Genomic DNA, 27394 nt, shown 5'->3' on the forward strand with positions numbered 1-27394 from the left:
TTATGTGTTGTTATTAGCCTGTTATTTTTGGAATCACTTGCACCCCAATGGAACTGCTTCTGGGAATCCCATGGATTCTACAGGCATGCCACCTAACTGTTAGTCCACAGGAATCCACTGATAGAGAAGATGCTGCTGTCTATCCCTGGAACTTCCTTATCTCTTGGGTTTGCGAGAGTTGTATGTGTATTGGGTTGGGTAGCATGACTAACTGTAACATCCCTCCTGACACTGCATGTTGATTGATGCTTTCCATACATGACCAACATGGTGGTGTCAGCAAATGACACTGTGATTAGTGGGTGGCAGAAGAGTTTCCAGGAATGCTTGCTGTGTGAGTGCCTGTCAATGTTGCTGTTAACAGCTTCTGTTTCCACATCTATTGTTGTATTGTTGGCTGTGCTGCTAGTTGGGCATAGTATTGCAGTTATATTGTGCTACTGCAGGGCTAGCCAATGTAATGCCTTCCAGATGTTGGGAGACTACAGTGCTCATAATCCCTGACTATTGGCTGTACAGACTGGGGCTGATGGGAACTGTATTTCAACAATGTCTGGAGGGCACTATGTTAGCTATCTCTGTGCTAGTGGATCAGGCTGTTAATTGAGACTTGGCGGGACTTCCTTCTGAGTAAACATGCCTATGATCAGGCTGTAGAGCACTGTACATGAGCACCTGCAAAGGACCAACCATCCCAGAATGCCCTGATGTCAGATCAATTTATGTATGGAACACTATTGGAGCCAGAATGGTACAATTTAGGGCAACTAGAGCCTTTCAGCTAAAGTGCTTCAGTACTCTAAATAGAAAACACTATATTTTCTTAAGTCAACTTCAGCATAAGTCTGTTCATATTGATTTATGGTAATACACATCTTATTTCTCTTACACATTGTAGTTATTTATTTATTTATTTGGAGGCCCGAATAAAATTAATCAAGAGTGTGGACAATATCAAACTATTCAGGATGGTGAAATCAAAGGAAGTTGTGAAGAGCTCCTGCAACTGAGTGGACCTGGGCACAAAAATGACAGATGAGATTCAGTGCAAGTATAAATCAGTGCAAAGCGACCCATTGATGAGGCCACACAGACAGATCCTAACTTTGTGTTTATACTGATGAGATCTGAACTAGGGCAAGATCTTGTAACTGTGTGGAAAACTGCCTGAAAATATTCTGGTGTGCTGCAGCAATGAAAAATGCAAACTCAGTGGTACCTGGGCTGGCTGTGTCTATAGAGCTGGATAGTCTGAGCTAGCAAAGCAGTTATTGTGTTCTTATATTAATTACATTCTCTCTTGGGAAAAGAACCAAAATGTATTTAAGGCTGCAGTCCTACACATGTTTACCTGTGAGTAAGTCTCACTGTACTCAGTGGGATTCCAATGTAAGACACATATATCTTCAGATGACCTTGAACCCCAGCATGAACCCACCAAAAGATTCCAGAATTGTTGTAATTCTTGCTAATGTCTTAGTGTGTGAAAAGCTGCAGTTTCAGTCAATCTGTGCAGATTTCAGATCTGGCTGTCATGTACTGATGTGATAGTGTGTGTGTCAGTACCACACACAGTATTTATTGGGGATTACCTTTTGGAATAGTATTTTTAAGCTGTTTTAATACTGAATTTTAAATTGTTGCAACCTGCCCTGGGACCTGCTGGTGAAGGGTGGGTAATACTGTAATAATAATAATAATATCAAAGTGAATAATAATAATAAAACAGTACAGTAATTGCCAAATTGCTGCCCTCTGCTGGCAATCCCAAACCGACAGCATAACGGTAGGACTGGTTTTGCTCGCTGTGAGCTCACGGCAGTGGAGCTGTAAGGCTACAATCCAATACATGTCTACGTAGAAGTAAGCTCTATCGGGTTCAATAGGACTTACTCCCAGGTAAGTGTGTATTGGATTGCAGTCTAAGTCATCACGGACTGACTGAAAGTGTTTCCCTTTAGCCTAGAGGGCCCCGAAGCCCCGAAAGAGCAACGTTCATACCTTTTCATTCAAACATTTAGAAAAGTTAATTCATAAAAAAAGACAGAAAACGCTGCATTCCCAATTTCTACAAGGTCGTGTTTTTTCCAAGGGGAAGTTGTCGCCAGCAGTTCTCTCTAGCATGAATTAATAAAAGCAGAGCTAGAATAAATTAACAAGAAATAACATTTCCCGTTTCTGCTCCCTCTGAGCAATAATGATCCGGAAATTCTAAGCAGCGTTTCCGACAGAGGCTATGAGTATTATCAGTATCTTTTTCTATTGTGTTATAACTTTAGTTTTCAGGATGGCCAGCTTTTTCAAAGGAAATGAATCACTGTTGTGCTTTCTTGTTTTTCCAGCTGAGCATGCTGGTTACAGTGAAGCTCGTCAATGAACTTGGCTTTTACAAACTACACTTTTTTCTTTCTTTTTTACAACAGTGGAAAAAAGAACGGGAGGGGGAGCAATACAGCCAATCAACAATAGGAGTAGAATTTCCAGTTCAGTTCAAACAAGAGCATAGTTTTACCCTACCTTACGATAAAAAATCCTGACCAATAACAGCGTCGTTCTCAGCCAAAACATAACAGCTAACCAATACGCAAGGAGCCCAGAGGGTCGTTTCTTCCAATGAAGTGAAGTGATGGGGTTGAAGGGGGTGGGAGAAAGAAAGAGAAACATCCAGCGCCTGGAAGATTCGAACCGAACGTTCACATACGCAGAGAACACTGCAACGGCCAATCAGCGGTCTCGGGAAGCGTGGAATTGAACGTTGAGACATCTTCGGCTTCCCCCTTGCCCACCCCGATTCTCTCCACATGCTCCTCCCCTGGATGCTGTTGTTTGTGGTGTTTTAGCTGCCGACGAACTACGAGAGGGGTGGGAGGGGGATATCAACATACCCTTGTTCGTGCCGTTTGAAGCAAGAGGGGAGGCCAAGGGGCGATTTGTCGGCTGGAACCCAGCAAGGGCTGACCGCTTAAAGCTTCAGATAAACAGAAGCGACTTGGTGTTTTGGGGAGGAAGAGGAGAAGGATCCTTTGTGGATTTTTCCTCCCCGAGACACTAACACATACCTCCGCCACAGTGTTTGGCTCTCCGCCTCCCTTCCTTGTTGTGGTTTCGTTTCTCTCGCCATGTCGGTGAATATGGAGGAGCTCCGGCATCAGGTCATGATCAACCAGTTCGTGCTGGCTGCGGGCTGTGCGGCGGATCAAGCAAAGCAGCTGCTGCAGGCGGCCCATTGGCAGTTCGAGGTGCGTGGCGATCCCTCTCACTTACCTCCATAACATCCCCCCTCCATCAGTGTCGAGGAAGTAGACGAGGTGAAGGGGGGGAGAATTTTGAGACCCCATTTCCCAGTGGGGTTTTTTTGCTCTGCACCTGGAAGTAATGGGGGTGGTAGAAATTGTGTCTGTGGTTGTAGATTTGCTTTCAGGAATAGTCCATCCCCCTTAAAAAGAAAAAAAAAACCCTGCCACCCTCTTGTGTAACACCCGGGGGATTTCTGCTGGCTGCAGATATATAAACAATCCAGCAAAGGCATTTTAATAACTGTGCCTCTTCCTATAGTAGGTGCCTTCCGGGCTGGGAATGCGCTGGGCCTTTCGCGTGTTGACTAATCTCTTGTTGCTGCTGGTCGTGGGAAAAAAGGGTGGGTGGGGGCAACATTTATGTTCCTGTATATGTTAAAGCCAGGAGAAAACAGTATGCACGGCCACACACCATATTTGGGGCGAGATGCACGTTTGGGCAGTCGGACAATCGTTTGAATCACTCTTTTAAACCTTCGAGTTTAGGGGAAGCTCAAAAAATCGACACCTCCAGTAGGCCATGCGGTGGTTAGGAGAGAGAGACGGCCGGTTTGTTTCTGCTTGTGTAGGCCTCCTCTCCCCCCGCCCCCAATTCATTTATTTCTCCAGGAGGCCACCAGGCCCTGGTGGAAAAGCAGTATCGAGGAGTCGATGGCTTTTTCTCGGCCGGGGGAGATGGCGCGGGGTGGGATCAGTTCCCAAGCTTGGCCTCTTCGTAATCTCTCGCACTCTGTGTGTGCGTGTGCTTTTCCATACATAGACGAGAAACGGTTTGCGTGGTGAAAGGTGGTAAAGTCGTTGTGTTAAAAGAGAACAGGGTCGTATCCTCCCCCAGCCGAGCCACACCGTTTTAAATGTCTGTTCTTTGTTTTGGTTATTAAGGCTGGAGCAGGAAATGATTGGTTTTAGCCAAGCTCTTGACCACAGACGAGATTAAGTGTCTTTGTTCGCCTTCCGTGGATATTGTGTTCTGCTTAGTGAGTTCCCCTTCCTCCCCATATCAATCCAGTTAATGATTCTCCCTTCCCCCATTGTTGTTGTTTAAAACTAAACAAACACTTGCATTTAAGGCTTGATTTTTTTTTAAGCAACCCATTGCCTATTGCAGTTGACAAGCTTTCTTCCTGCATTCCTCAATCTTCTCTAGGCTGTTGCCTTTTGGGATGTGGGGTGTGAACGCCTCCTTGTTCTGTTTAGTCTCAGGGTAGGATAAGCTGTGTTTGTTTTGGATTTTTTCTTTTCTTTCTCTCTGTGTGTTGTTGTTCCCTTTCTCCTCTCCCGGCCCAAAAGCGAGAGGAAAGACAATTAGCATTTCAAAGGTCTCCCAAGTCAATACTGAAAAATGCAAAGACCTGAACTGGGCCTGTATGTGCCAACTTAAATTATTGGCTTACAGTTGAAGTGTTTGGGGGAGGGGGAATAAACATGTGGCAAGGTCTTCTTTATTGCTTATAATCGCTCTGTAAAATTATGTTGCTAATCTCTTCACTGTTACCTTCAGGCTGTACCCCCTTGTTCTAATTGTAGGCTTGTTTTTTTTTTTTTAAACATAGACTGCTTTGAGTGCTTTTTTTCAAGAAACCAACATTCCCAACACCCACCATCACCATCAAATGGTAAGTAGCTCAAACTTCTCAGGTTCATGCTGTTCTTCACAGTATCTTTCTTTCTTGTGGGCTGGAGTGAAATTCTGCAGTTGGAGTGTGTGTATGTGTGTGCCATTTTAAAAAAAAAGCACTTTGGATATTCTTTGCTTCCACAAACAAATCAAAACTGCCCTAGTCTTTTTTCCATAAGCTTGGAAAGCGCTTCTATTCTAAACAACAAATCAAAGGCCACACTTAACAGCACTTGTATTGTCAAAGCATGTAGATATGAGGAGGAGGAGGAGGAGGAGGAACTCCTTGTCTTGTATGTGCAACGTCTGCATAATTTTACACAACCTTTGATACTGGGAGGAGAACATGAGCCTGCAGCCAGCAGTGGTTGTGCATTCAAAGCTGTCAGCTCTTCAGACAGCCATATTGCTCTGCAACAAGAGAAACACACAGACTGCAAATGTAAACAAGAGCCAAAATGTCTGCCAGGAAACATGGACTTCTGTTTCTCTCTTCTCCCTCCCCCCTTTTTTTGTTTGCCTGGATCCATCTAGTTATTTTTATGCTCTTTAATAACTTAAAAATCTGCAGGGTTTGAGGAAAGGAACAAATTCAGACAAAGTCCCCCCCCCTCCCCCCAGGCACATTTCATCTAAACTTGAGCAAAACTTTACATGACCTTGGCTGAGGGCAAGTTTCTTTGGCAAGCAAAGGAAGGTTTTCTTTTAGGAAACCAAACTAGTGCTGTGTGCTAGGATAATAGCAGATAGAGGCTAAACTGTAGCTTTTCTTTTCTTGTACTTGGCTATTGTTGAAGCCTGTGTCTAGTCTCAGAAGTGAGAAAAAAGACTAGGAAAGAAATATCTTGCGGAATTTTAATGGTGTTTGCCTGCTACTCAGCCAGTGTAGATTTTATTACCCTGAGAATATACTTGTTTTCTATTTGAATATAGGGAATGTTTTCAAAGGATTTTTTTTTTGCTATTGTATGCCCATATGCGTAACTTTAGCTGCAGTATGAATGTGCAGCTATGTAAGAGAGTGATCCTGTTTATTCACAAACTGAGTTAAAGAGTGTTCCACCTTTAGACACGTTATTAAATAGAGATTTTTTATTTATGTTATTCAAGCTGGCCTCAAAATAGATGAAAATGGATCATGTGATAAAAGTGATAAGAATGTAAAAACGAGCCAAATTAATTGAAAACATCTAGTGGGCAATGTTTAGGCAAGCTGTATCATAAAACTGCCTGAAATACCTATTGACATGCATGTTTTATTCCTTTTGTTTAAGATGTTTTTAATATGGCTTGTCAGGAGAACCTCCCAAAGCGGTTTATAGAAAATCATTAAAACATCTTTTTTTTTATTTAAAATGTAAATTATGATGTTTACGGTCTCTTGTTTAAAGAATCTTGCACAGTTTCCATGCAGGAGGGTTAGACATAGCTGAAGAGGATGTTTAGCCACCTTGGGGCCAATGCCAAATAAGCCCTGCTTTCAGTGTAGAGCAGATTCTGACCTGGGTATCCCTGGCTAATCTTAGTGGGACAACTGGGGGTTGTGGGGGTGGAGGAGAGAACAGCACAGTTTTAAACCATGAATCATTTTGAGCATAGAATTAATGCAGCTTCATGACATATTTCCTGTGTGTGGAGGGGGGAAATGTGCACATTTTCACTTGTGAAACCCATAAAAATGTGTGTTCCCACAAGTACACATCAGAATAGACATGCGACCTTTGTGCATGACAGTGTACACACTGCATACATTTACTCCCCATATTTTCACAGGAAAGGAATATCACATGTGAATGTCCCCTGCCTATGTGATTCCTGAGTTCAGAAGATGAGAAAATTGGGCATAACTACCACATAAAACTGGCTTATTATCCCTAGCGACTTCCAGTGTGGTGTAAAACTGACATGGGGTAGTATGAAACCGAGGTATACAGTTTATGGGGTATCTTTCTACTCCAAGCTAAGTTAAGTGTATCTTGCTGTGGTAAAATGGTGTGGTGTCAGGAGAAGGGTACTTACCTACTTTCCTGGGTTGATTTCTGCTTGAAGAATCACTTTGGGACACTTTTTACCCCAGTAGGTTAACATTGGCTGGGACAATTAAAAAAACACCCTGATGGCAAAAATCAGATTTATTGGGACACTTTTTTGTCCTGAAGATATTTTGTGTACAGAACAAAACTGTAAATGGTAAGCAACTGAAATGTGAGGATACTGTTTACTACTGTGCAGCTGATAATCAGTTAGAACTATGTTTTTTTTCCATTTGTCTTTCTGCAGAGTGGGCAATACCTGTTCTATAGTGCATTTTAGTAACATAGGAAACGGTCATGTACCAAATTAGACTATTTGTTCATCTGGCCCCATGTAGTCTACTCTGACAGGCAGCAGCTGTCTAGGGTGTTGGGTGAAGAAGGGTTTTTCCATCATCTGCTACCTGATTCTTTTTAACTGGAGATACTAGGTATGGAACATGGGAGTTGCGTGCAAAAAGTATGTGCTCTGCTGCCTTTAGGAATAATACACCTTGTGGTGTACAGCTCTCACACAGGTCAACAGAAATATTAATAAAAGCAGGAAATGGCTGTATTTGAGAACTCAGCTTTACTTTGCTAAACAAAGGTGGAGAATTTGCATTCTTTAATTTCCATTTGTTATGCCAAGGCTGTCATCTTTGGGTAAAAATCTTTTGTTTTGATTCCTGTAAAACAGCCCACATTATGTTAAAAACCTGAATTGGTGTTTTTTCTTTGAACTGGAATTTTATCAGCTCTCTGCTCTAAAGTAGCTTTTCCCAGGGAAACTGGTCTGTATCTTTTCCCACCCCCTGGCTTTAAAATGTCCTCTTCTCTGTTTTTGTTTATCTTCTTCCCCTATAGTGGAGTCTTTCATTTTTTGCTGTGTGATATAGACAAGTACTTTCAAGATGTGATCTAATAAACTGTGATACAAGCGGTAAATGGCCCATATGAGGTGGCAGGGCTGGAAGTCTGATTCATATTCCACGGCCAGGTTTGTTAGAACACATTCCCTGTGGCCAGTGTGAGCTAATTTAAGCATGCTCTTTTAATCCTGAATGTGAAAGTAGATCTCTTGTGTTTGGAGGTTTGCTTGAAAACTTGTATGCAGTGAACTTGAGTAGCTTCACATGTGACTTGCAAGGAATTCTAGCCTATCCCAAGTGTGAGGCCTACCAAGTTCTCCAAGACTTCATTGACTTTCACATCTCCTAATAACTCTAAAGCCTCAGGAACGTGTTTGTTAAACCTAAATTCTGCAACTTGGGATTGCAGAATGGGGTTCCATGTGCAGTTAAAACATGTGCAAAATGTCTGCTGAGATCTCCAGCAAGGGAGAAATTAAGCAGGCCTCTTAACCCTTACATTAGAACCAACTGATGAAAGCCTGCTCCATTGTTCGGACCAGCCGTAGCAGCCCTGTTATTAGTAGCTGCCCACCTAGAGTGTTTCACCTTGGCACATGAGCACAGACCACCTTTGCTTCATGCATGTGCCCTAATCTATGGCTTTAAAAAGTCCAACCTTACAGTAAGGCATTACGATGCCTGATACCAGAATTCTGGCTACTGATTTTCTTAATTTGCATGATGTGATCTTAATGTGAATTTTCAAACCAGGGGTGGGTGATTGAGGGACGTATAGGAAACGACAAACTATGGCAGAGCATGTGCTTTGCATGCAAAAGGCCCCCATGTTTCAGTCCCTGGCATCTCCAGGTACAGCTAAGAGAGACTCCTGTCTGAAATCCTGGAGAGCCACTGCCAGTCAGCAGTGGACCCACAAGCCTGATTTGGTATGGCAGCTTCCTGTGGTCAATAGTTGGGGCTTGCAGTGCGTGTCAGTCAACCAAGCAGCCTGATCTGTTTCCCAGGCTCCACTGTTGGAGGTGAGGGTTTGTAATAGGGGAGCGGCATCGATAGGGCATTTTCACTTCTCCATTACCCTTTTTGCATTGTGGTGCTAGATAATGTCAATGATAGCTAGGAGTCTGCTAATCCTGACCAAACCCAGAATCTTCACTACCCCTTTCATCTTGTGCAGTCCCTTCTGCAGCTCAGCCAGGAATGTAAAAGAGGCAAGTCGGATTTCAGATTTTATTCAAGGTGTTTGAAATGCTTAGCACACAGCAGGGGAGCCTAGTTCAGTGCCCGACTGGTACAGGGAGCTTAGCCTGTTTAATCTGTTTTATATCCAGTCCTTGGTGTTGGGTGCCCCTCTGCACATATTGCCAGCAAATCCATTTCTGGCCTCCTTTCTTTGATCCTTCTATTGGTATGTTGGTGTTGGCATGTGTTTTAAAGCAAGTCACCAGTGTTAGCTGATAGACACCACTTTAAAAAGCAACAACAATGAACCAAAACAATAAAAAGTAAACAAATTTAGCCTTTGGAGGAAACCTCCTATCCTCCTGTCTGGTATTTTAAAATTGTTTACTTCTCTCATTAGCATGCAGACTGCAGTTTGCTAGGGCTCTACATTTATCCATAAAAACAGTTTCTGACATGCAGATTTAAGCCGAGTGGCACTGCATCATAACTGTAAGAAGATGTGAGCCTGGCCCATTTTTACATGCCCTGGAACGTTTCTCCCAACTGCCAAGCGTTAAGGAGTTTACAGTTCCTGCATTTGCTAGGGGCAGTTTAATAGAGATTGCAAACAAAGGATATCCTGTCTCCATTGGGAGGCTGTCTTCAATTCTCCCCCCCCCCCCAATCTCTTTATAACCAGTTACACATTAATCAGGAAACAAGTCATGACTGTTCCCCCTTTTGCCAGCCATTATTCGTCTACATTTCCCAGATACACTTTTTAAGTTCTGGTGTTGCATCTTTTGGAGTGGTGTTTTGCTTTGTTTCCCCTTTTCATGTGCTTTATATGCCCCCCCCCCTCAGTATCTCAAGGTTTTTACTTAAGCCCAGTGGAAATTTCCTAGTTCATGGAGAAAACAGAACTTAAAGGGTGGGGGCAGGGTGGAGTTGAGAGAAAGTTGGTGGATGGTTTGTTTTTGCGGCAGTTCCGTTAAGTAGCATCTAGTTCTGCTTAAAAGAGTCTTCCATTGTTAACATCACCTCACCAGTCACAATAGCCTACAAAACAATCCCTTGATCTCCTTGATACCATTGTTGATGCCTTGCCACAGGGGCACTGATTACCCTTATCCTTGGCTTCCTAATTGCTATGCTGCCACCATGCTAGTCTGCAGCTGTTTTACTTCCCATCTCCTGAGAATAGGGCTGGGGAACCTCAGTCCCTTGGGGCCAAACGCACCCCTGATTCTCCTCAGCCCATGCACCCCTCCTAGAGGCCATATCCTCCTTGAGTACTTTTGCCTGGCTGGAATAGGTCCGTGAACTGTGATAATAATGCCTCTTTCCTGAAGGAGGATGGGTGTGTGTATGTGTGTGTAAAAGCATTTGCCTTTTCTCCCCGCTGCCTACCATTGTGCACTTGGCCTTCATTGGATTCTAGTAAAATATAACAAGGCAATCTGGCAAGCTGAACACTTTGCTTCCTGATTGATGGATGTTCTTCCTCTCAAGTCACATGTGCAGTTAGTGACAGTACTTGGCTTCCAGAACGCAGTGGGTGCTGGGTGGGTGCTCACCTGCAGTTAGCTGTTGTTTGCCTTTGGTGAATGGCAAAGTGCAAGCCTTTCTTAACTATTCACAGGCCATGCTTTTTCTTTGGTCATAATTAAAACCTTGGTATTCCACTGAGTGTGATGAGACTTGTTAGGGCATGCACATGATCAAATACTCTGAAACTGGTATAAAGCAGTGATAGAGAATCTGTGGCCCTCCAGGTGTTGCTGGACTAAACTCTTTACCATCCGTGACTATTGGCTACACTGGTATAAAGGCACATGATAACAGTTCTGCTTAAGTTGAAGGTGAAGTCTGACATTAACATTCTACGTGGAAGTGATTTGAACACCTACCCTCTGTCATGAGCTCAAATGTCTGGGAATGCAGCAAACATGTGTTCAACCATTTTGACCACACGTTAAGTTTGTTGGGCCTTGTTCTTAGTACTGCCAGAGTAGGAGACTGTGGAAACCATATAGAAGCTACTTTGAGCTGCTTTTAGCCAGACCAGGGTGCATATGTGTCTTAAAAATTGTAATTAATTATGGTAGTCAGTTGCAGTATTGTGGTGGTAGAGAATACGGCACATTTATATATGGCCCAGTGCTACTGATGTGTCAAGATTATCCCTGATACAACATTCTCTAAAATGGAAGCTAATGCATAATATCATTGCGGGCATACTAATGGTGATGGTCTTAATACCATGCATCAAGTGGAGGAGTTGTACATAACATGATTTGTCAACACCTATGCCCCTCTGTTCCTACAAAGAGCTCAGTGTAGCTTCTGTAAAATTTCCAGCTGCTCTTCCGTCCAAGCTGCATCCAGAGCTAGCTCTGCTTCGCTTCAGCTATAGACCTGTGTCATGACTTCCGATCAGTTTCTAGGCCACGCATGGGTCCTTCAGAAGCTGCTGGACTTGACCTCCTGTCGGCCCCAGACAGCTTGACCAATGTCAGGGATGATGGGAATTGTAACCCAACAATATCTAGGGGGCCACAGGTTCCTCGTCCCTGCTTCTAGAACATACAAACCTCTGCATATCAAATCATTTACATGGTTAATAAAGGAAAAAATAGCATAGATGTTCCCTTGACCCCAGACAGTGTACTAGGTCATGTATATGGGGTGGGGGGTTATGGAGGCAAAAATCTGTGCATACATGCGTGTGTTGGAGGCAAATAGTTGCCTTGGGGCGTGCTTGATTGATTTAAAGTCACAGTTTCTAAAACTCCAAGAAAAGACATTGAATTAAATTACATTTCCCTGTTGCTGTCTAAATACTTCCTTTAAAAATAGGAAGTAATTGCTTGATTATAAGCATTTAAAGTGTTTTACTATTGCAGTGAATGGTGTAGGGCATATGCTGCATAGTTGCTAAAACTAACCAAGTAAAGACGTGGTCAGTCCGTTGGATTGGAGGTCGCTGGAAGCCCCATTCAAGTGACGGATATCAATAAAATGAGTAATTTTGGAAATGGGGCTGGAGCTCAGGAGAAGAACCCATGCTTTGCATGCAGAAGGTCCCCAAGTCAATCCCTGGCATCTCCAGTTATAAGAATTAGGTAACGGATTATGGGAATGACCCATTTTGGCCTGAGACTCTGAAAAACCACAGCAGGTCACTGTACGTAGATCAAGAGCTGCAGTAGGTGGACCAAGAATCTGATCTCTGGTGTAAGGCAGCTTCCTATGCGCACAGAGCATTTATATACTGTTTAAGATGGAATATATATTGTGTATTAAATAGGACATTGTTATAAATGGTACACAATACTCTGCTTTTTAAATGGATAACTTGTTTCTTGCTGATGCCTTGAGTATTGGCATAGAAACTAGATGTTCGTTACATAACAGCCCACATAATGTTGTTTCAAAATACAGATTTTTGTTCTTATCTCACACGTATACTGTATTTATGCAGGAATATTAACTTGTAGACTAAGTATCCAGAATTTCTCAGGTATTGGAGATATGAGTTTCTTTTCAATGGGGTGGAAACTAAATATATAGAATATAAGAAACATTCTTCATAGTAAAAAGCATTTATAATTTCAGAACTGAGCAAATTATAGAATTCAGGTTAACTTCGTGGGCTCTGCAGTTTGCTTGGATGTCAAATTATGGATCATTATGACATAAAGGCAATAAAACCAGGAGTACAAGACCACACAGCTTAAGGGATTCAGGATGGTGTTGGTCTTCTGGACTAAAGGTTGTATCCCAGTGCCTCTGAATTGCCAGTTCCTTGCCTCCATTATCAAGCCTGCAATAGTTATTATTGTGCCATATTTATAATGTTTAAACTTCACAAAAGGCCAGTATTTTACCAATGATTCATTATTTGTCTAGGAGAGCATTCATTAACTCAAGTGTGTCTCAGGCAATGATCCACTATCAATGTTAAGACATTACAGCTTGGGTCTGGAGGATTGTATCTAGTGTTAGTCATTCTCAGAGTAGACCCACTGAAATTAATAGACATGAACTATGATCATGGGAGACACTCACATTGGGGGGAGATGAGTTTTTACCCATTCCTCCTTCCCCAAAATCCCACTTTGGTTCTGAAAACCTGCTACAGAATGTTGTACACTCCAGAACAGTGTGGTGGGCGAGGAAGGACTGCAGAGGGAAGGAGGAATCATTGAAAAATGGTCTCTCCACCCCACCCCTCTTTCCCCCAACAAGAACTTCTGCTAGACCTTGGTCCCTTCCACAAATGAAAGAAGCCCTCTCATTTTCCAAAGGCACTCTCTGGATCTAACCCTAGAAGTTTAGACTTGGTTTTTAGCATGTGTATATTATGTTCAGATAAAATTTTAATGTAATTGTTTTTTTAAAAAACCACCCACAATCTTACTTTAGTTGACATTCTAAGGATATGATGCATTTTAAAAATTCATTTAAAATTGTTTAAATCTATTTTATCTATCCATCCTTGAAGTAAAGTCTCTGTGTGAACCTGATGGACTTTGCCTCCTATTTATCTGTATGAACCTGAAACTGTTCCTCCTGTTTCTCTGAATAATGATTCCAGAATAAGTTCTTGGAAGCTCATCTTAACCAGAGAGCCAGTGGGGTGTAGTGGTAATAGTCTATAATAGAGTGCTGCCTAGGACCAGGTTCAAATTCCCACTCGGCCACAAAGCACACTGGGAGACCACTCACTGCCTCTCAGCTTAGCCTACTTCACAGAGTTGTCATGAGGAAAAAATGGGGAGGGAACCATGAATGCTTCCCTGAGCAGCCTGGAAGAAGGGTGAAATTAAAAATAAACCTTGAAAGTGCTTGCACCTTTAGGCTCTAACCCTCCCAGTTGAAACTAAAGTGCAAGTATACAGGTTTAAGGGGCTTGTGGCCTTAGTGTCCTAGTGCAAGAGATTCAGGCCAGCATGTGAAGCAATAGGATTTGGGGACTGCAGTCATATAACTACAATCTGCATGGTATCTGCAGTGGTTTTATTTTGGTTCTTTGAACATGATGGGTGAGGGTGGGGGAAGCAACAACAAAGCCTCCATCCTTGCTTTTCTGCAGCCCAAGACCACAACCTGTTGACCTTTAGGGATTGCTGTTCAGTGCTCCCCATCCTACTGTCTTCACCTCTACCTATCTGCTGCTTGGAAATCAAGGGTAGCAAAAAGTGGCCTAAGAGGACAGGGACTCCAAACATTTCCATTGAGTATATATTTTGAAGGGTGGGCCCTAATATGTAAGGGACGCACTTTACCTGGGAGCAAACTTGACTTCTTCCTGCACTACTCTGCATTGTGTTTCCAGAATCAGCTGGGACTGTCCACCTGTTATGGCGCACATTGGCCACAATCTGGTGCCCGTATCTATGACCTTACATTTTCCCTGCATACATGTACACTCCCTGACCCCCCCATGCATACACCTCCTTATTGAGCCACATGTACATAGCATATGCCTATCCTGCATGGACAGTGGTTTGGGAGACACTTAGCTGTCATTCAAAATATTTGTTTTCCCATCCTCTTAGTTCATCAGACCCTTAAATAATAATAAGATAATAAAATGTTAGAAGGAAAGAAGGAAATCAAAGATGGGATAAATTCAAAGAAAACTGGTTGTGTTTTATTGGTTCTTGTAAAAGTAATGCAATATATCCAGATATGCAATACTGTTTTTTAACAATTTAGATCAGTAATTTACAGATAGTATATCCTAGGGATTCAAGTGTTATCAATGCTGTGGTAAGAATGGGTGGGCTTTCATTTTTGTACTGTTTTGATGCTTGTAATTTTCTTATGCATCAGATTTTTTTAAAAGTCAAAACCAGTAAGAATGTTGAAGCTGAGATTCTGTTTGGTCAGAGGGACTTGAAATAGCCATTCTTGGCTTTTAGTCTGGCTTCCCCTGCAAGCATCTCACTTACTTAAACCTCTTTGAGTTTGGGTACCTTGAGAAATAGAATTCTGCAGTGCTGGTAGGCAACCAGAGGCACATTTGCCTTGTGTCCTGTTATCTAGGTGTTTATTAAAATCCCAAGAATTCTTGCCTTTCTTTAAAATAGGGGTGGGGAATGTGTGGGCCTCCAGATGTTGCTGGACTCCAACTCACATCTTCCCTGACCATTGGCCATGCTGGCTGGAAGGATCATGGGAGTTGGGAGTCCCAACAACGTCTACAGGGCCATGGGTTCCCCATCCTTGCTTTAAAATAGACACACTCAGGAATAAATAGTCCTATGCAATTTCCTACACTTGGCTGCAGAGGCAGGCTTGATAATGAGGTTGCAGAGTGTGCTAAAAGTGGGTATGCAATCCTCCTGGTGAGCTCCCTGCACTAGATTGATCCATTCTGTTGGTCATCGTGACTGGTTTTTCCTTATGTTTGCAGGAAGAGGACAGGGCTGTGTTGGAGGGGGATTCAGTACAGATTTATACAAGCAATTGCTGCCTGCTAGGTGATTGTGGCAATATAGTAATTTTCCCATTGGCTGCAAACCACTCCAGCAAACCATCTTTCTGAAGCCTGTCTTTTCTCTCCTTGTAAAAGTAGGTGACATAAAATATACTGGAACCATGCACACTCTGTGATTTAAAACACAACAACAAGAATAACTGAATTCTGTGACCTGTATAAGTTACATTAATGAAGTATGTTTGTATATATTTCCTTAGTACTGTTTTTGCTAGTTGTGGGATGGAGGCAATGAGCTCTTCTTTCTCATCAGTGGAAATTGGGCTCCTCTGTGACCGTCATCCCCTCCTATCAGTTTTTGAACCGCTTTCAGGCATTGTCTACCAACAATTTCAAGCATACCTATTTAGCAACTTAGAATTGTAAAGTTTGGAAGGAGCCTATAAAACTATCAAGTCTAACCCCCTGCTCAATGCAGGAATCCAAATTAAAGCATTCCAGACAGGTGCCTGTCCAGCTGCCTCTTGAATGCCTCCAGTGTTGGAGAGCCCACTACCTCTCTAAGAAATTGGTTCCATTGTCATACCACTCAAACAGGACGTTTTTCCTGATGTTCAGCCAAAATCTGTCTTCCTGTAACTTGAGCCCATTATTCCGTGTTCTGCACTCTAGGATGATCAAGAAGAGATCCTAACCCTCTTCTGCGTGGCAGCCTTTCAAGTACTTGCAGAGTGCTATCATATCTCCCCTCAGTCTTCTCTTCTCCAGGCTAAACATGCTCAGTTCTTTCAGTCTCTCCTCACAAGGCTTTGTTTCCAGTCCCCTGATCATGCTTGTTGCCCTCCTCTGAACCTGTTCCAGTTTGTCTGCATCCTTCCTAAAGTGCGGTGTGCAGAACTGGACGCAGTACTCAAGAGGAGGCCTAACCAGTGCCGAATAGAGGGGAACTAGTAATTTATGTGATTTGGAAACTATACTTCTGTTAATGCAGCCTAAAATAGCATTTGCCTGTTTTGCAGTCACATCGCATTGTTGGCTCATATTCAGCTTGTGATCAACAATAATTTTAAGATCCTTCTTGCATGTTGTATTGCTGAGCTAAGTATTCCCCATCTTATAACTATGCATTTGGTCCCTTTATCCTAAGTGTAGAACATGGCCCTTATCATTCTGTTGTTTTCAGCCCAATCTCCAACCAATCAAGATCACTTTGAATGTTGTTTCTGTCCTCCAGGATATTAACTATCCCCCCCGTTTTGTATCATCTGCAAATTTGATAAGTATTCCCTGCACCTCCTCATCCATTAATAAAAATGTTGAAGAGCACTGGACCCAGGACTGAGCCCTGCAGTACCCTGCTGGTTACCTCCCCCACTTTGAGAAGGAACCATTGATAAGCAGTATTTGAGTACAATTCTGAAGCCAACTGTGGATCCACCTGATAGTTAAACACCAGATAACAGATTCTGTTCTAGCACAGTGTATTCCAGCTGGCATGCAGTTGAATAGTGTCTTGGTGTCTGCCATGCTTATGGGAAAAAAATGCAGAATGCATTAATCGCACTTAATCTGCATGCTGATTTACATGTAGCAATTTTAACATGCAGTGCTGTAGCTCTTGCTGCTAAACGGTCAGCTCAGTGCTGGCCTAGAATATTTTGAATGAAATACACAGGTCATAAATTAGTTTAAAACAAAAGCAAGAAACATCAATTTCCCCCCTCAAAGACAGATAATTTGGTAAGGGTGCAAATTATATAGATGTGATTTATTAACTTGCTGAAAAAGAACTCTGTGAAGGGGAAATATGTGGCATCTTGTCTGTAGGTGCATTTACCAGTTGTCTGCTAGTCCATAGGCTGGGGAGGATTGGACTAGATTTAAATCCTGGCTGGCTTTGGTTGGTATCTCTCTGCTGCAATTTCCCACCAATAAAATGATGATAGGACCATGGTGCATTATGTCTTAGGGTATGTCTGGATTTAGACGAAGAAATTGAAACTTTACCCACACAAGATGGAGGGGTGCTGCTAATGGAGTGGTCTGTCTGACTCATGGAGTGGGGTTTCACCTGTTTGAATGGGGTTATACTCCCCCTTAAGAATCAGTTGGGGTGCTGCTAGGTCCAGCTTCTTGGACACCCAAGTGGTGGCATGAAGTTCTTTTCAGCAGCTTAGACTATGGTGCTAACTGCAACCCCTCATGGGGCTTCCTTTAATAACTTCAACTGGTTCAAAATACATTGGCTAGCATATGGGCCGGTGGGAGCACATCTTAAAACTGTTCCACTGTGTTTCCCAGGGCTTAATTCAAAGTGCTGGTGTTAACCTATAAAACCATGGCCCCAAGCCGTATAGGGTAGGACTGGGGAGCCTCTGGTCCACCAGATGTTGGGCTGCAGCCAGCATAGCCGGGGTTCTGGGATGATGGGAGTTGTAGACCCAACAACATCTGGAGGGCCACAGTTACCCCACCCTTGATGTAGTGCATCTCTGTATGAGTGTGGACCTGCCCATTCCTTGAGGTCATCTGGTAAGTTTGTCCTTTGGATGCCCCAGCCAGCTGAGATCAGCTGGGTGGTGGCTGAGACTTGAACCTTCTCTGCGGTGCTACCCTAGCTCCAGAATGTCCTCCCCAACACCATATTCCTGGAACCTGCCCTTTTGAGTTTTAGGCTCCAGGTAAAATGCTTGTGTATGCATTTTATCTAGGCCTCTTAATCCAGGATATTTATGTTTTGATTCCCCCCCCCCGGGTATTTCATTGTCAGTCACCTTAAGCACCATGTGGTGGAAAGGAGGGGTACATTGTCTACTTTGCATATTGAGTTCTGAACAAGGCGAATATATGTCAAGGCTAGCTGCATAATTGAATGTGGACAAAATAAAGGGTGTGTCTGTGTGTGACTGCACATGTGCATAGCGATGGTGAGGGTGGCTTGTGGATCATGTTCTTTCTACTGTTAAATACTTAAGACTAGCGGTATGGTGGAAGCTTACAGAGCACCAGTGAAGGATGCTTGTTTGTGGCTTTGTGCATTTCTAGGCACATGAGTTTTGTGTGTCATAAAGGTGCCATGACTATTGAACAAGTAGTCCATGTGTGCGTTCTTTGTGCTATTATGAAGGGCCTATCAGATTTTCCGGCTGTGTCAGGGTGACAACATGTGCCTAAGTAGACATCTGATTGCTTTCTCTTGTTCTTGCCTTGCCCTTCTCTCCTCCCCCCCCCCCGCCCTTTTGTCTCTCCAGTATTGAAATGTAGATTATAATCTCCTTGGGGCAGGAACCTGTGTGTGTATGGCTTGCTTTGCTCTGCAAAGTACTATGTACCTTGTCAGTGCTGTATAAATAACAAGCTGAAATCAAAGAGCCTTTTCAATAGTGCAGTATGGTAGTGCTAGTAGTAATGAAAGTAGTAATGAAAGGTCCAAATTCCCCCCCCCCCCCGAAGTCACTTTCCCTCCAGGCATTGTTGGAAAACAATCAGGGTCATGAAATACTCATTTGGGATTAGCAGTTGTTTACATGCGTGCATGCATGCTCAGGTGAATATCAAGCCATCATATGAAATACCTGGGCAGGATATTACTGAGTCTTTAGCTCAGAAAAGACAATAAATAAATAAAACAAAGCAAGAGAAGAACAAAAGATAGGAAAGCAAAGTGGGACACTTTACAGCATTAATGAGAAATAGGAATTTTTATTAGTTCATAATTGGGAACAGTAGAGAAGGGTTGGTAGAAGCCCAATATGCGCTTGTATCAAGAGGAAGAATCCTCCTACATTTTTTTTAAAAAGGTGGGATGAGGAGGTGAACAGGGAAACACTTGGTAAGAGTGTCATAACAGCAGAACCTGAATACTTGCAGGCAGTGGGCTACAGCTGCACAACTATAGTTTTTGGTGTGTGGAGGTTGGGCTTTTGGTATGCGGAAGGAGGAGTTATGAGAAAAGCCCATAGTTTATTTTACCTTGCCTTTTGAGGACCAAAACAGGCTCAGTGGGAAATCCATGACCAAATCTCTGGCCACCTGAACTTAAGTTGAAATTATTTTTTTACAATAAGGGGGTGGGGAAAACAAATTGATCAGAGCAGCTGTGTGGTACAGAGATTTTTAACGCTCAAATTTCAGTTGCTGCACTCCCAAAACTGCTGCTGGCCCCAGGTTAGGCGTGCTGGTAGTGCTGGTATATTTTAGGTAGTTTTCCATTGTAGGGCTAATAGCATCTGGGTGTGGGTGCTCGAGATCAGATGAAAGGCTGCCCCCCCCTCGCCCGCATTGTCTTGCAAACACAACAATGTTCTAGAGGCATACCTTCAGCCTCCCCTTTTCTCTTTGTCCAGCTGCAGCCTGGAAGCCACTAAAAGCCCCATCTTTTCTAGACTATTATAAACAAACATGGACAAACACTCTATTTACCAAATTATCATAACTTTAAAGATTTTTTATTATTTTTAATTTTTTTAGCTGTGTTGCAGATAAAGCAGGCTTTGAATGCTAACAGGGCAGTGGATTTGCAGTTGCGTAGTCTCATTCAGGGTGACTCACAAATCACTTGGAAAGTAGTAGCACATGGTGAAGTCTGAGGAGCTAAAACAGCTTAAGAGGTTCATGGATTGTGGCCAGAGACCATTAGATTGATAAATGGGAAGCAGTGCAGGCTACAATGAATAATTACATTTTATATGTAGGAGTGGTGCTGAGATCTGTTTGGCAACCCATGAATTTTTTTGCATTACTGTTCATTCTGGAATTCTATGCAGCAAAAATCCAGACCCTGGTGCTGGACATAGAGCCGAGTATCCTGTGGCCTTACATGATGAATGCTTAACAAAATCTTACCTGGGAGTGACGGCTTGGTAAGATAGTCAAAGGCAAGACATTGGGATCCTGCGTAGTGAATTACCCCTTCCCATGATTGGCAAAAGCAAAATAAATTCCTCAAAACATTAAAAACTAGTTTGAAACTCTGCCCTGTTTGTATAGGATTAGCCCAAGCCAAAATGGCATTGGTAATATCTTCTGAGAATTACTGTTGTCCTGGTCCTCCAGCTGTGTATATAGTATAGCTTCTGCCTCATGTTTAGCTGAGACATCTTGCGCTGCCAGACTTGCAATTCTCTGTAGTTCAGATACTATGTTATACAAGAAAGTAAGTAGCTTGATGGTGGAGGTACTCCAGTGTGTGTGTGTGTATTTGGCATCAAAAGGGCACATTCCCTCCTACACAGCAGACAGGCTTGCCCCTCATGCACACTTGAGTTGTTGCTGCTATGTTTGAAGGGAATATGCATGTCTTCGAGATGCTTGGAGGGCATGCGTCAGGAGCGCATGTTTTGGTTGTCATTCCCTGGTGTGCACACACGTGTGTTTGTGCCCACACATTGATAGACATGAATCTTCAAACTTTACAGGAGTTCACCAGGAGGTACAAAGTAGGCAAGGGACAAGTTCATAGTCATATGCTAAAGAATGAACCATCTTTTTACTGCACTGTTAAGACTTCCTTCTAGCAGTACTCCAGTTGTGGTTGTTTAACAGTGTGGCTAATTTGGCTGTCAGTGTATTGCATATAATGAACAATTTTGGCTTACCCTGAGGGTGGCACCTTATTTAACTGAAGCCTTCATCCATAAATAGATCATGATCCAGACTATTTATTGTGCGAGTGGGTGTATTCAGTGATGTCAGTTGGGGTCAGTTCACATCACTGTATTGACTTTGCCTCTTTTTTTTTTAAAAAAAGTGAATGCTTAACTTTTTAAAATAAATTATCTTTGCACAACTTGCTGCAGGCACAAATGGTGCAGTTTTGCCCTGCACACACCACTGATACCATGATTTCAATTTGTGGCGAGCGAGCCCATTGGGATTATCACTGTTGTTACAGCACATGCTTTCCCTGTTTTAAAAACATACGCAGTCACTCCAGGCTTACTGTGGTTGTATGAAGCTTCCAGTGCAAGACTAGAGGCAGAGACGGATGAGACCTCCGTGGTAGCCGAGACAGTCGAGTTCTATATAAATTAGCATTGAAGCTCAGAAACCTTTTTTTCCTGATTAGACTGCATTGAGGGTTGAGGTGGAATTGCTGGGGATTGCAAAAGCTTTCTTGCCCCCACGTGGGCAACTGGGCTTGCTTATGCTAGGAAGGTCAAGGTTATCTTCTCTGCTTCCGTGTGCCAATCCTTAGTTTGCCAAGCTTCTGTTGGGATTTTCGTAGTTGTTGTGGGGTGTGTGTGTGTGTGTTTTGAATGGGACAGGAAGGAACGTTGAGTCACATATGCGGAGCATTATGCAATAGCTTCCTCTTTGCAGAATCCTGTGTGTTATAGGTCCTGCTTGCTGCCTCTTCTGGTCTTGCTCCTTCCAGGCTGAGCTGCTTGATAGGAAGAGAGGGCTGATGCAGCTGGGATATGCAATCTGTTCGTTTCCTCTGCGCCCAGCAACAAATCCCTTAACAAAAAGAGAGTAGATTTTGGGGACTATGATGGGTGTTGCTGTTCTGTTGGGTACCTTTCTGTACCAAGAGCCAGCTAGTCTATGGTTCTGTGGCACTTTTAACCACATGTTTTGAGGAGTCATGGCCTGTTGCTCCTTTAAAACTGGCAAAACGGTAAAGGAGCACTTTCCTGCTGCTGTTTCTCTCTTCTCTCCTCCTCCTCCTCCTCTCCCCTCCTTTCTATGGGCTTCTGCACACTTTTTTCCCAGGCAGCTGTCATTTCATAGTACACACCCATTTTTCTGTTAGTCATATCCTCCTCATCCTTTCTGAAGTTCGGTAGACTTTTTTTCTCTTGTGAGCTGGCCTCACTGTTAAGATTTTCCCCACCTTCAGCTGCAAAGTGGGTATGACATCAGGTATGGGGACCGCGGGGGGGGGGGGAGACCTGGAACAGGACATATTCCAGAGTTCTGTGACAGGAAGGGCATGTTTGTTTTTGTGAGTATATATGTTGAAATGCTAAAATTAGAATGATTACACTAAATTGTCAGGGCTTACCAGGAAGTGAGGAGACGCTGATGAGGGAGAGGCTTTTCTGCTTTACTGTGATCTTTTGTGTTGGACCTTTCCAGAGGTTTTTACGATGTTGCAAGCTGCTGGCTAAATTAATTTATAGATGGGAAGGAAAAGCCGCCTGGTTCTTGCTGATAGGATACATCTACACTGCAAAGCAGAGCCTGTTCCTCATTTTATCACCCTGGTTGCAAAATCCACCCTTTAACATCAAATTACGGTAATGAAGGTTATATTCTGCCCCAGCTCCACCCACATCATCTCCCTCGAGTTTGCTTGCCACAGGCAAGTTGCATTTTATAATGTTGACTTGGCAGAACTAAGAATCAGGTGTAAAAGCCCTTCATGTGTGGACCTATCCACATTTTTCATAGCCCATGTTGCTTTGATCTGTTGCATAGATGAGACATGCAATAGCCATGATGGCTGTGCTCTGCCACCCTAGTCAGAGGCAGCATGCTTCTGAAAACCAGTTGCCGGAAGCCTCAGGAGGGGAGAGTGTTCTTGCACTCGGGTCCTGCTTGCGAGCTTCCCCCCCCCCAGGCACCTGGCTGGCCACTGTGAGAACAGGATGCTGGACTAGATGGGCCACTGGCCTGATCCAGCAGGCTCTTCTTATGTTGTTACGACAATCTTTTTGCTGCTGCAGATCATCAGAAGTAGAGGAGTTGTGATCTCTGGCCACTTTTTTTCATTCACAAGATGCTGATACGTATTTTAGCTTTCATTTCTATGAATTCATCTGAAGTTTGTAGACCTCTCAGAGTCCCGAGTTGTCTTTATGGCCAGCAGTGCTCTCCCTTAATAACGACTCTCCAGTCTTTGGGTTGAATCTGACGAAATCATTGTGTACACGGAACAACTTCCATTAGCCTGACGGAACTTCCCCTCCCTCTCCTTGCACTGCCCCAAATCTGCTCTAGAGGGTTGGCATATTGGGGAGGGAGCTCACAGGAGGGAGGGGACGTTCTGTTGCATTTGTGGAAGTTGTTTGACCTGTGCAATGATGTAGCTACAACCCTCTGGGCATAGTATGCTCACTTTTGAAATATATTGGGTTGGTTCTTTTAGGGGCCAGTAACTACTAACGTGTCTATATGCCTGCCTCTTACTTGTATTCTTTTCTGGATTGGAAATTAACACTGAATTTTCTATATCTGTCTTTTTCTAATTACAAATTCAAACACTTTCAACAAAGCATATGACTGTACATGATGCTATATTTTATAATTCCAAGACATAAGTGTAGGAAAGGGCAGTATCTTAAGGCTAGAACAAGTGCTTTTCCTGTGAAAGGTCCCGGGTTAAACCCCGGGCATCTCAGGTGGCTTGGAAGATAAAACTCTGACGAGCCATTGTCAGTCTGTGTAGACTAGTAATGCTCATTAGTCATGGGTCTCCAGATGGTGCTGCAGTACAACTGCCTGACCATTGGGCAAGCTGCCTAGGTGCAATGGGACTTGTAGTCCAGCAACATGGACCAGTCTGACAGTGCAAGGCAGCTTCCTAGGCTTATAAATTACTTATGCATCATGTTTTGTTCTCTCTCTCTCTCTCTCTCTCTCTCTCTCTCTCTCTCTGTGTGTGTGTGTGTGTGTGTGTGTGTGTGTGTGTGTATTGTTATGTTCTGTGTGGTGTTGTTACAGATTTTAAGTTAATTTTCACACCTATTTTTTCCTCTTGAAAAATTCTTTGGTTTTAAGTTGGTATTGGATTTCACCAAGATGTGTTATGTGACCCTTGCTTGAATGCCACGGGGGGGGGGGGGGAGGATTAGAGATCTGTTGTAACCCGAGCAGAGTTCTCCATGTGATGGCAAGGAGTCCCTTGCTTGCTACTTTTGTAACTTTTTCTGTTTGTTGTGGTAACACTGCTGGGTCACTGGGATGCTGTTAATGTGGGGCCCTGATTTTTAGAGAGGGCAGCCACGTTCTGAATAGACTAAACTGATGTTGGGTTACTCTCTGTCTCTCCTCCACCCCCCTCGGTCTATTTTGGGGTATTTTTTCTGGCACAAGTCTTTTGGAGGGAAGTGTTTGTTTCTCATCAGGACAATGGTGTTCACTAATATCTTTTTACCCGACTCTATTGGCTTGTTTGTGACACAGGAAACTTGCCCTCTAATAAACATGACCCCTCAAACACTCCTTCCATAAAGCAAGACTGTGGTGTTTGGTTTTGTTTTTTACAGTGACCTATTACACAGGAATAACACCCATTCTCTTGTTGTAGGAGAATCAGGGCAGGGCTACATACAAACAGTGTTTCATGCCAAAGACATTCCCAAGAATTAATGTGCATTGGTTGTTTTTTTTAAAAAAACCAAAAACCAAATAGTGCATATGTTGCACATAATATACATAGGTTTTTAACAGCAAGGAGACAGCTTGATTAAAGGCAGGGTGGGGAATCTTTATTACTGCCATGACCAAGGAGGGCTGCCTTCCTTCGGGCAATGTGTGCAAGGCCATGTACTAGTGGTAGGCGGGGCTTGGGCCCAAAGTGGGTAGGGCATAGCTAGCGCTTTGCACAAGCTTTAGAGGTGGACAGATGTTTTCCTCAAGCCTGACTTTGACATTGCATTATTAAATCAGCTTGACTCCAATGTGATGGATTTCCTCGCCTCAGGATTCAGAATATTTTTAAGGATTGAAATGACAGGGGAAGCAGACTCTGCTAGGATGAATGGGTCAGGGGGTAGGGACAAGGAATTCTGTAGGCCACTTGACTGCTGAGAGCCCTGCATACAGTGGCCATTGTTGCTTGAGCCTTCAGCACATGATGCTTGCAAATGTTTTCCTTCTGTTTGTGAGGACTAGAAGCTTATTTTTTAAAAAGCACTCACCCCACAAAACAGCTCCATTGTCCAGTATTTATACTATATGGGCCATATTTACAGCATTGCCAGTATGAGAGCTAGAACAGGTATAGGTGAAATGTATCGTACAGACTTGTAGTAGGCCAAGTCTCTATGAATTTGACCTCTTTGCCTGAGATGGGACACTGGCTCACTTTTATTTCGTTGATTTAATTTTATTAACTCACCTTTATCAAAGGGTCCTAGGGAAGGTTGCATATCATAAAAAAACGTAAGAAAATTGCACATCAATATTCTATACAACATTCATTAAAATAACATAAAAACTAAAACTCAAATAACATACTTGGTCTATAAATCAAATAGCCTCAATACAGTGTATAGTTAATGTAAGTAACTTAGAAGTCAATCCTTTATAAATGCCTGTGCCAAAAAGTTGCCCTTGCAGTAATTGCTGGAAAGACATTGTGACTTAGCAAGTTGCACCTCCAGTGGTAAGTTGTTCCAGAGCCTTGGTGCTGTTACAGAGAAGGTCCTCTCCCTTCCACCTGCCCTTCATACTTCAGCTGGGGGTGGGACTCAGAGGATCCCTTCTAAAGATCTTAAGGCCAGGCTGGCATGGGAGGTGTTCCTTTAGATATTTGAGGTCCAGGTCATTTAGGGCTTTATACATTAACATTAACACCTTGAATTGGGCTTGAAAGTATATCTGCAACCAGTGCAGTTTCCTTAGTAATGGTGTTACATGGCCCATCTCAAAATACCAGTTAATATCTGAGCAGCTGCATTCTGAACTAGTTGCATCTTCTAAACCATCTTCAAGGGCAGCCCTTTACTGAGTGCATTACAATAATTAAGTTTGGAGGTTAGTAGAACTTAGTCTTAGTGGCTAGTCTACCTCTGTTAAAGAATGACCATAGTTGGCACACCAGCCAAAGTTGATGAAAGGTCCTGTTTGCCACTGAAGCAGTTTGTGGCAGTGCTGGATCTAGAAATACCCCCTCCACACGCACACACCCACACCTATGAACTTAATCTTTCAAGGGGTATACAGCCACATCCAGAGTAAGTCATCTACCCAATTTCCAGACCTGAGAACCACCAACCCACAGTACTTCTTTCTTGGCTGGGGTTCATCTTGAATTTACTGACCCACATTCAGCCAGTCACTGCCTCCAGACACTGGTCTGGCACCTGCCCTTCCTCGCCTGATTCAGATGGTACAGATAAATAGAGGTGAGTGTCATCCACATTGGTGATGCCCCACCAATAAGTAGATGCTGAATAACAAACTGAACCCTGCAGGATAATTTCCATGGGCTTGACCCGCAAAGCACCTTTCTGGAAGTGACCCTGGAGTAATTCCACCAGAGCTGCTGAAAAGCCGCTGAGAGAATCATCAGGCTTGCACCCCTCCCTGTCTCTTTCTCAACAAAGGTCAGTTGCGGCGATCAAGGCAGTTTCATTGCCAAAACTGGATCTGAAGCCAGATTGAAATGGGTCCAGAGCAGGGCTTCCCAAACTGTGATCAGTGGACCCCCGGTGTTCTACGAGCTCCATTCAGGTAGTCTGCAGTGTGTCTGTAAAAATCATACAGCGACTAGCACAGCACATTACAATTGTTAGATCAGGCAGAACAATCATTAAGTGGTCCACCAAGACCCTCAGCAATTTTCAAGTGGTTTGAGGGGGGTGAGTCTGGGAACCACTGATCTACATAATAGGTTTGCTCCAGGTATGCCTGAACAGCCTGCACCCTCTTGAGCACCTAGCCCCAAAAGGGGATATTGGCCACCAGGCAACAGTGTGTCCCTGTTAGTTCTACTGGACCTCTCAGCGGCTTTCGATACCATCGACTATGGTATCCTTCTGGACCGCCTTGCTGGGATGGGACTTGGGGGCACCATGTTACGATGGCTCCATTCCTTTCTGGAGGGACGAACTCAGAAGGTGGTGTTGGGGGACTCCTGTTTGACTCCTTGGCTGTTGACCTATGGGGTCCCTCAGGGTTCAGTTTTGTCCCCCATGCTATTTAACATCTATATGAAACCGCTGGGAGAGGTTGTCTGGGGGTTTGGGGTTCGGTGTCATCAGTATGCCGATGACACCCAGCTCTATTTCTCCTTTCTACCTAAAGCCAAGGAA

General features: G+C 43.4%; 1 protein-coding gene across 1 annotated transcript in view; it reads left to right on the forward strand.

Moving 5' to 3' along the window:
* Positions 1-2651: 2651 nt before the first annotated feature.
* UBALD2 (UBA like domain containing 2) overlaps positions 2652-27394 on the forward strand; it is a 41160-nt gene continuing 16417 nt past the window's right edge. The window contains exons 1-2 of the mRNA XM_061616286.1: positions 2652-3239; positions 4850-4912. Coding sequence (XP_061472270.1) covers positions 3120-3239; positions 4850-4912 — 183 coding nt within the window. The 5' untranslated portion in view covers positions 2652-3119. The remainder of the gene's footprint in view (positions 3240-4849; positions 4913-27394) is intronic.

The sequence above is a fragment of the Rhineura floridana genome, chromosome 3 (genome assembly GCF_030035675.1).
Source record: "Rhineura floridana isolate rRhiFlo1 chromosome 3, rRhiFlo1.hap2, whole genome shotgun sequence".
Classification (NCBI taxonomy): Eukaryota; Metazoa; Chordata; class Lepidosauria; order Squamata; family Rhineuridae; genus Rhineura; species Rhineura floridana.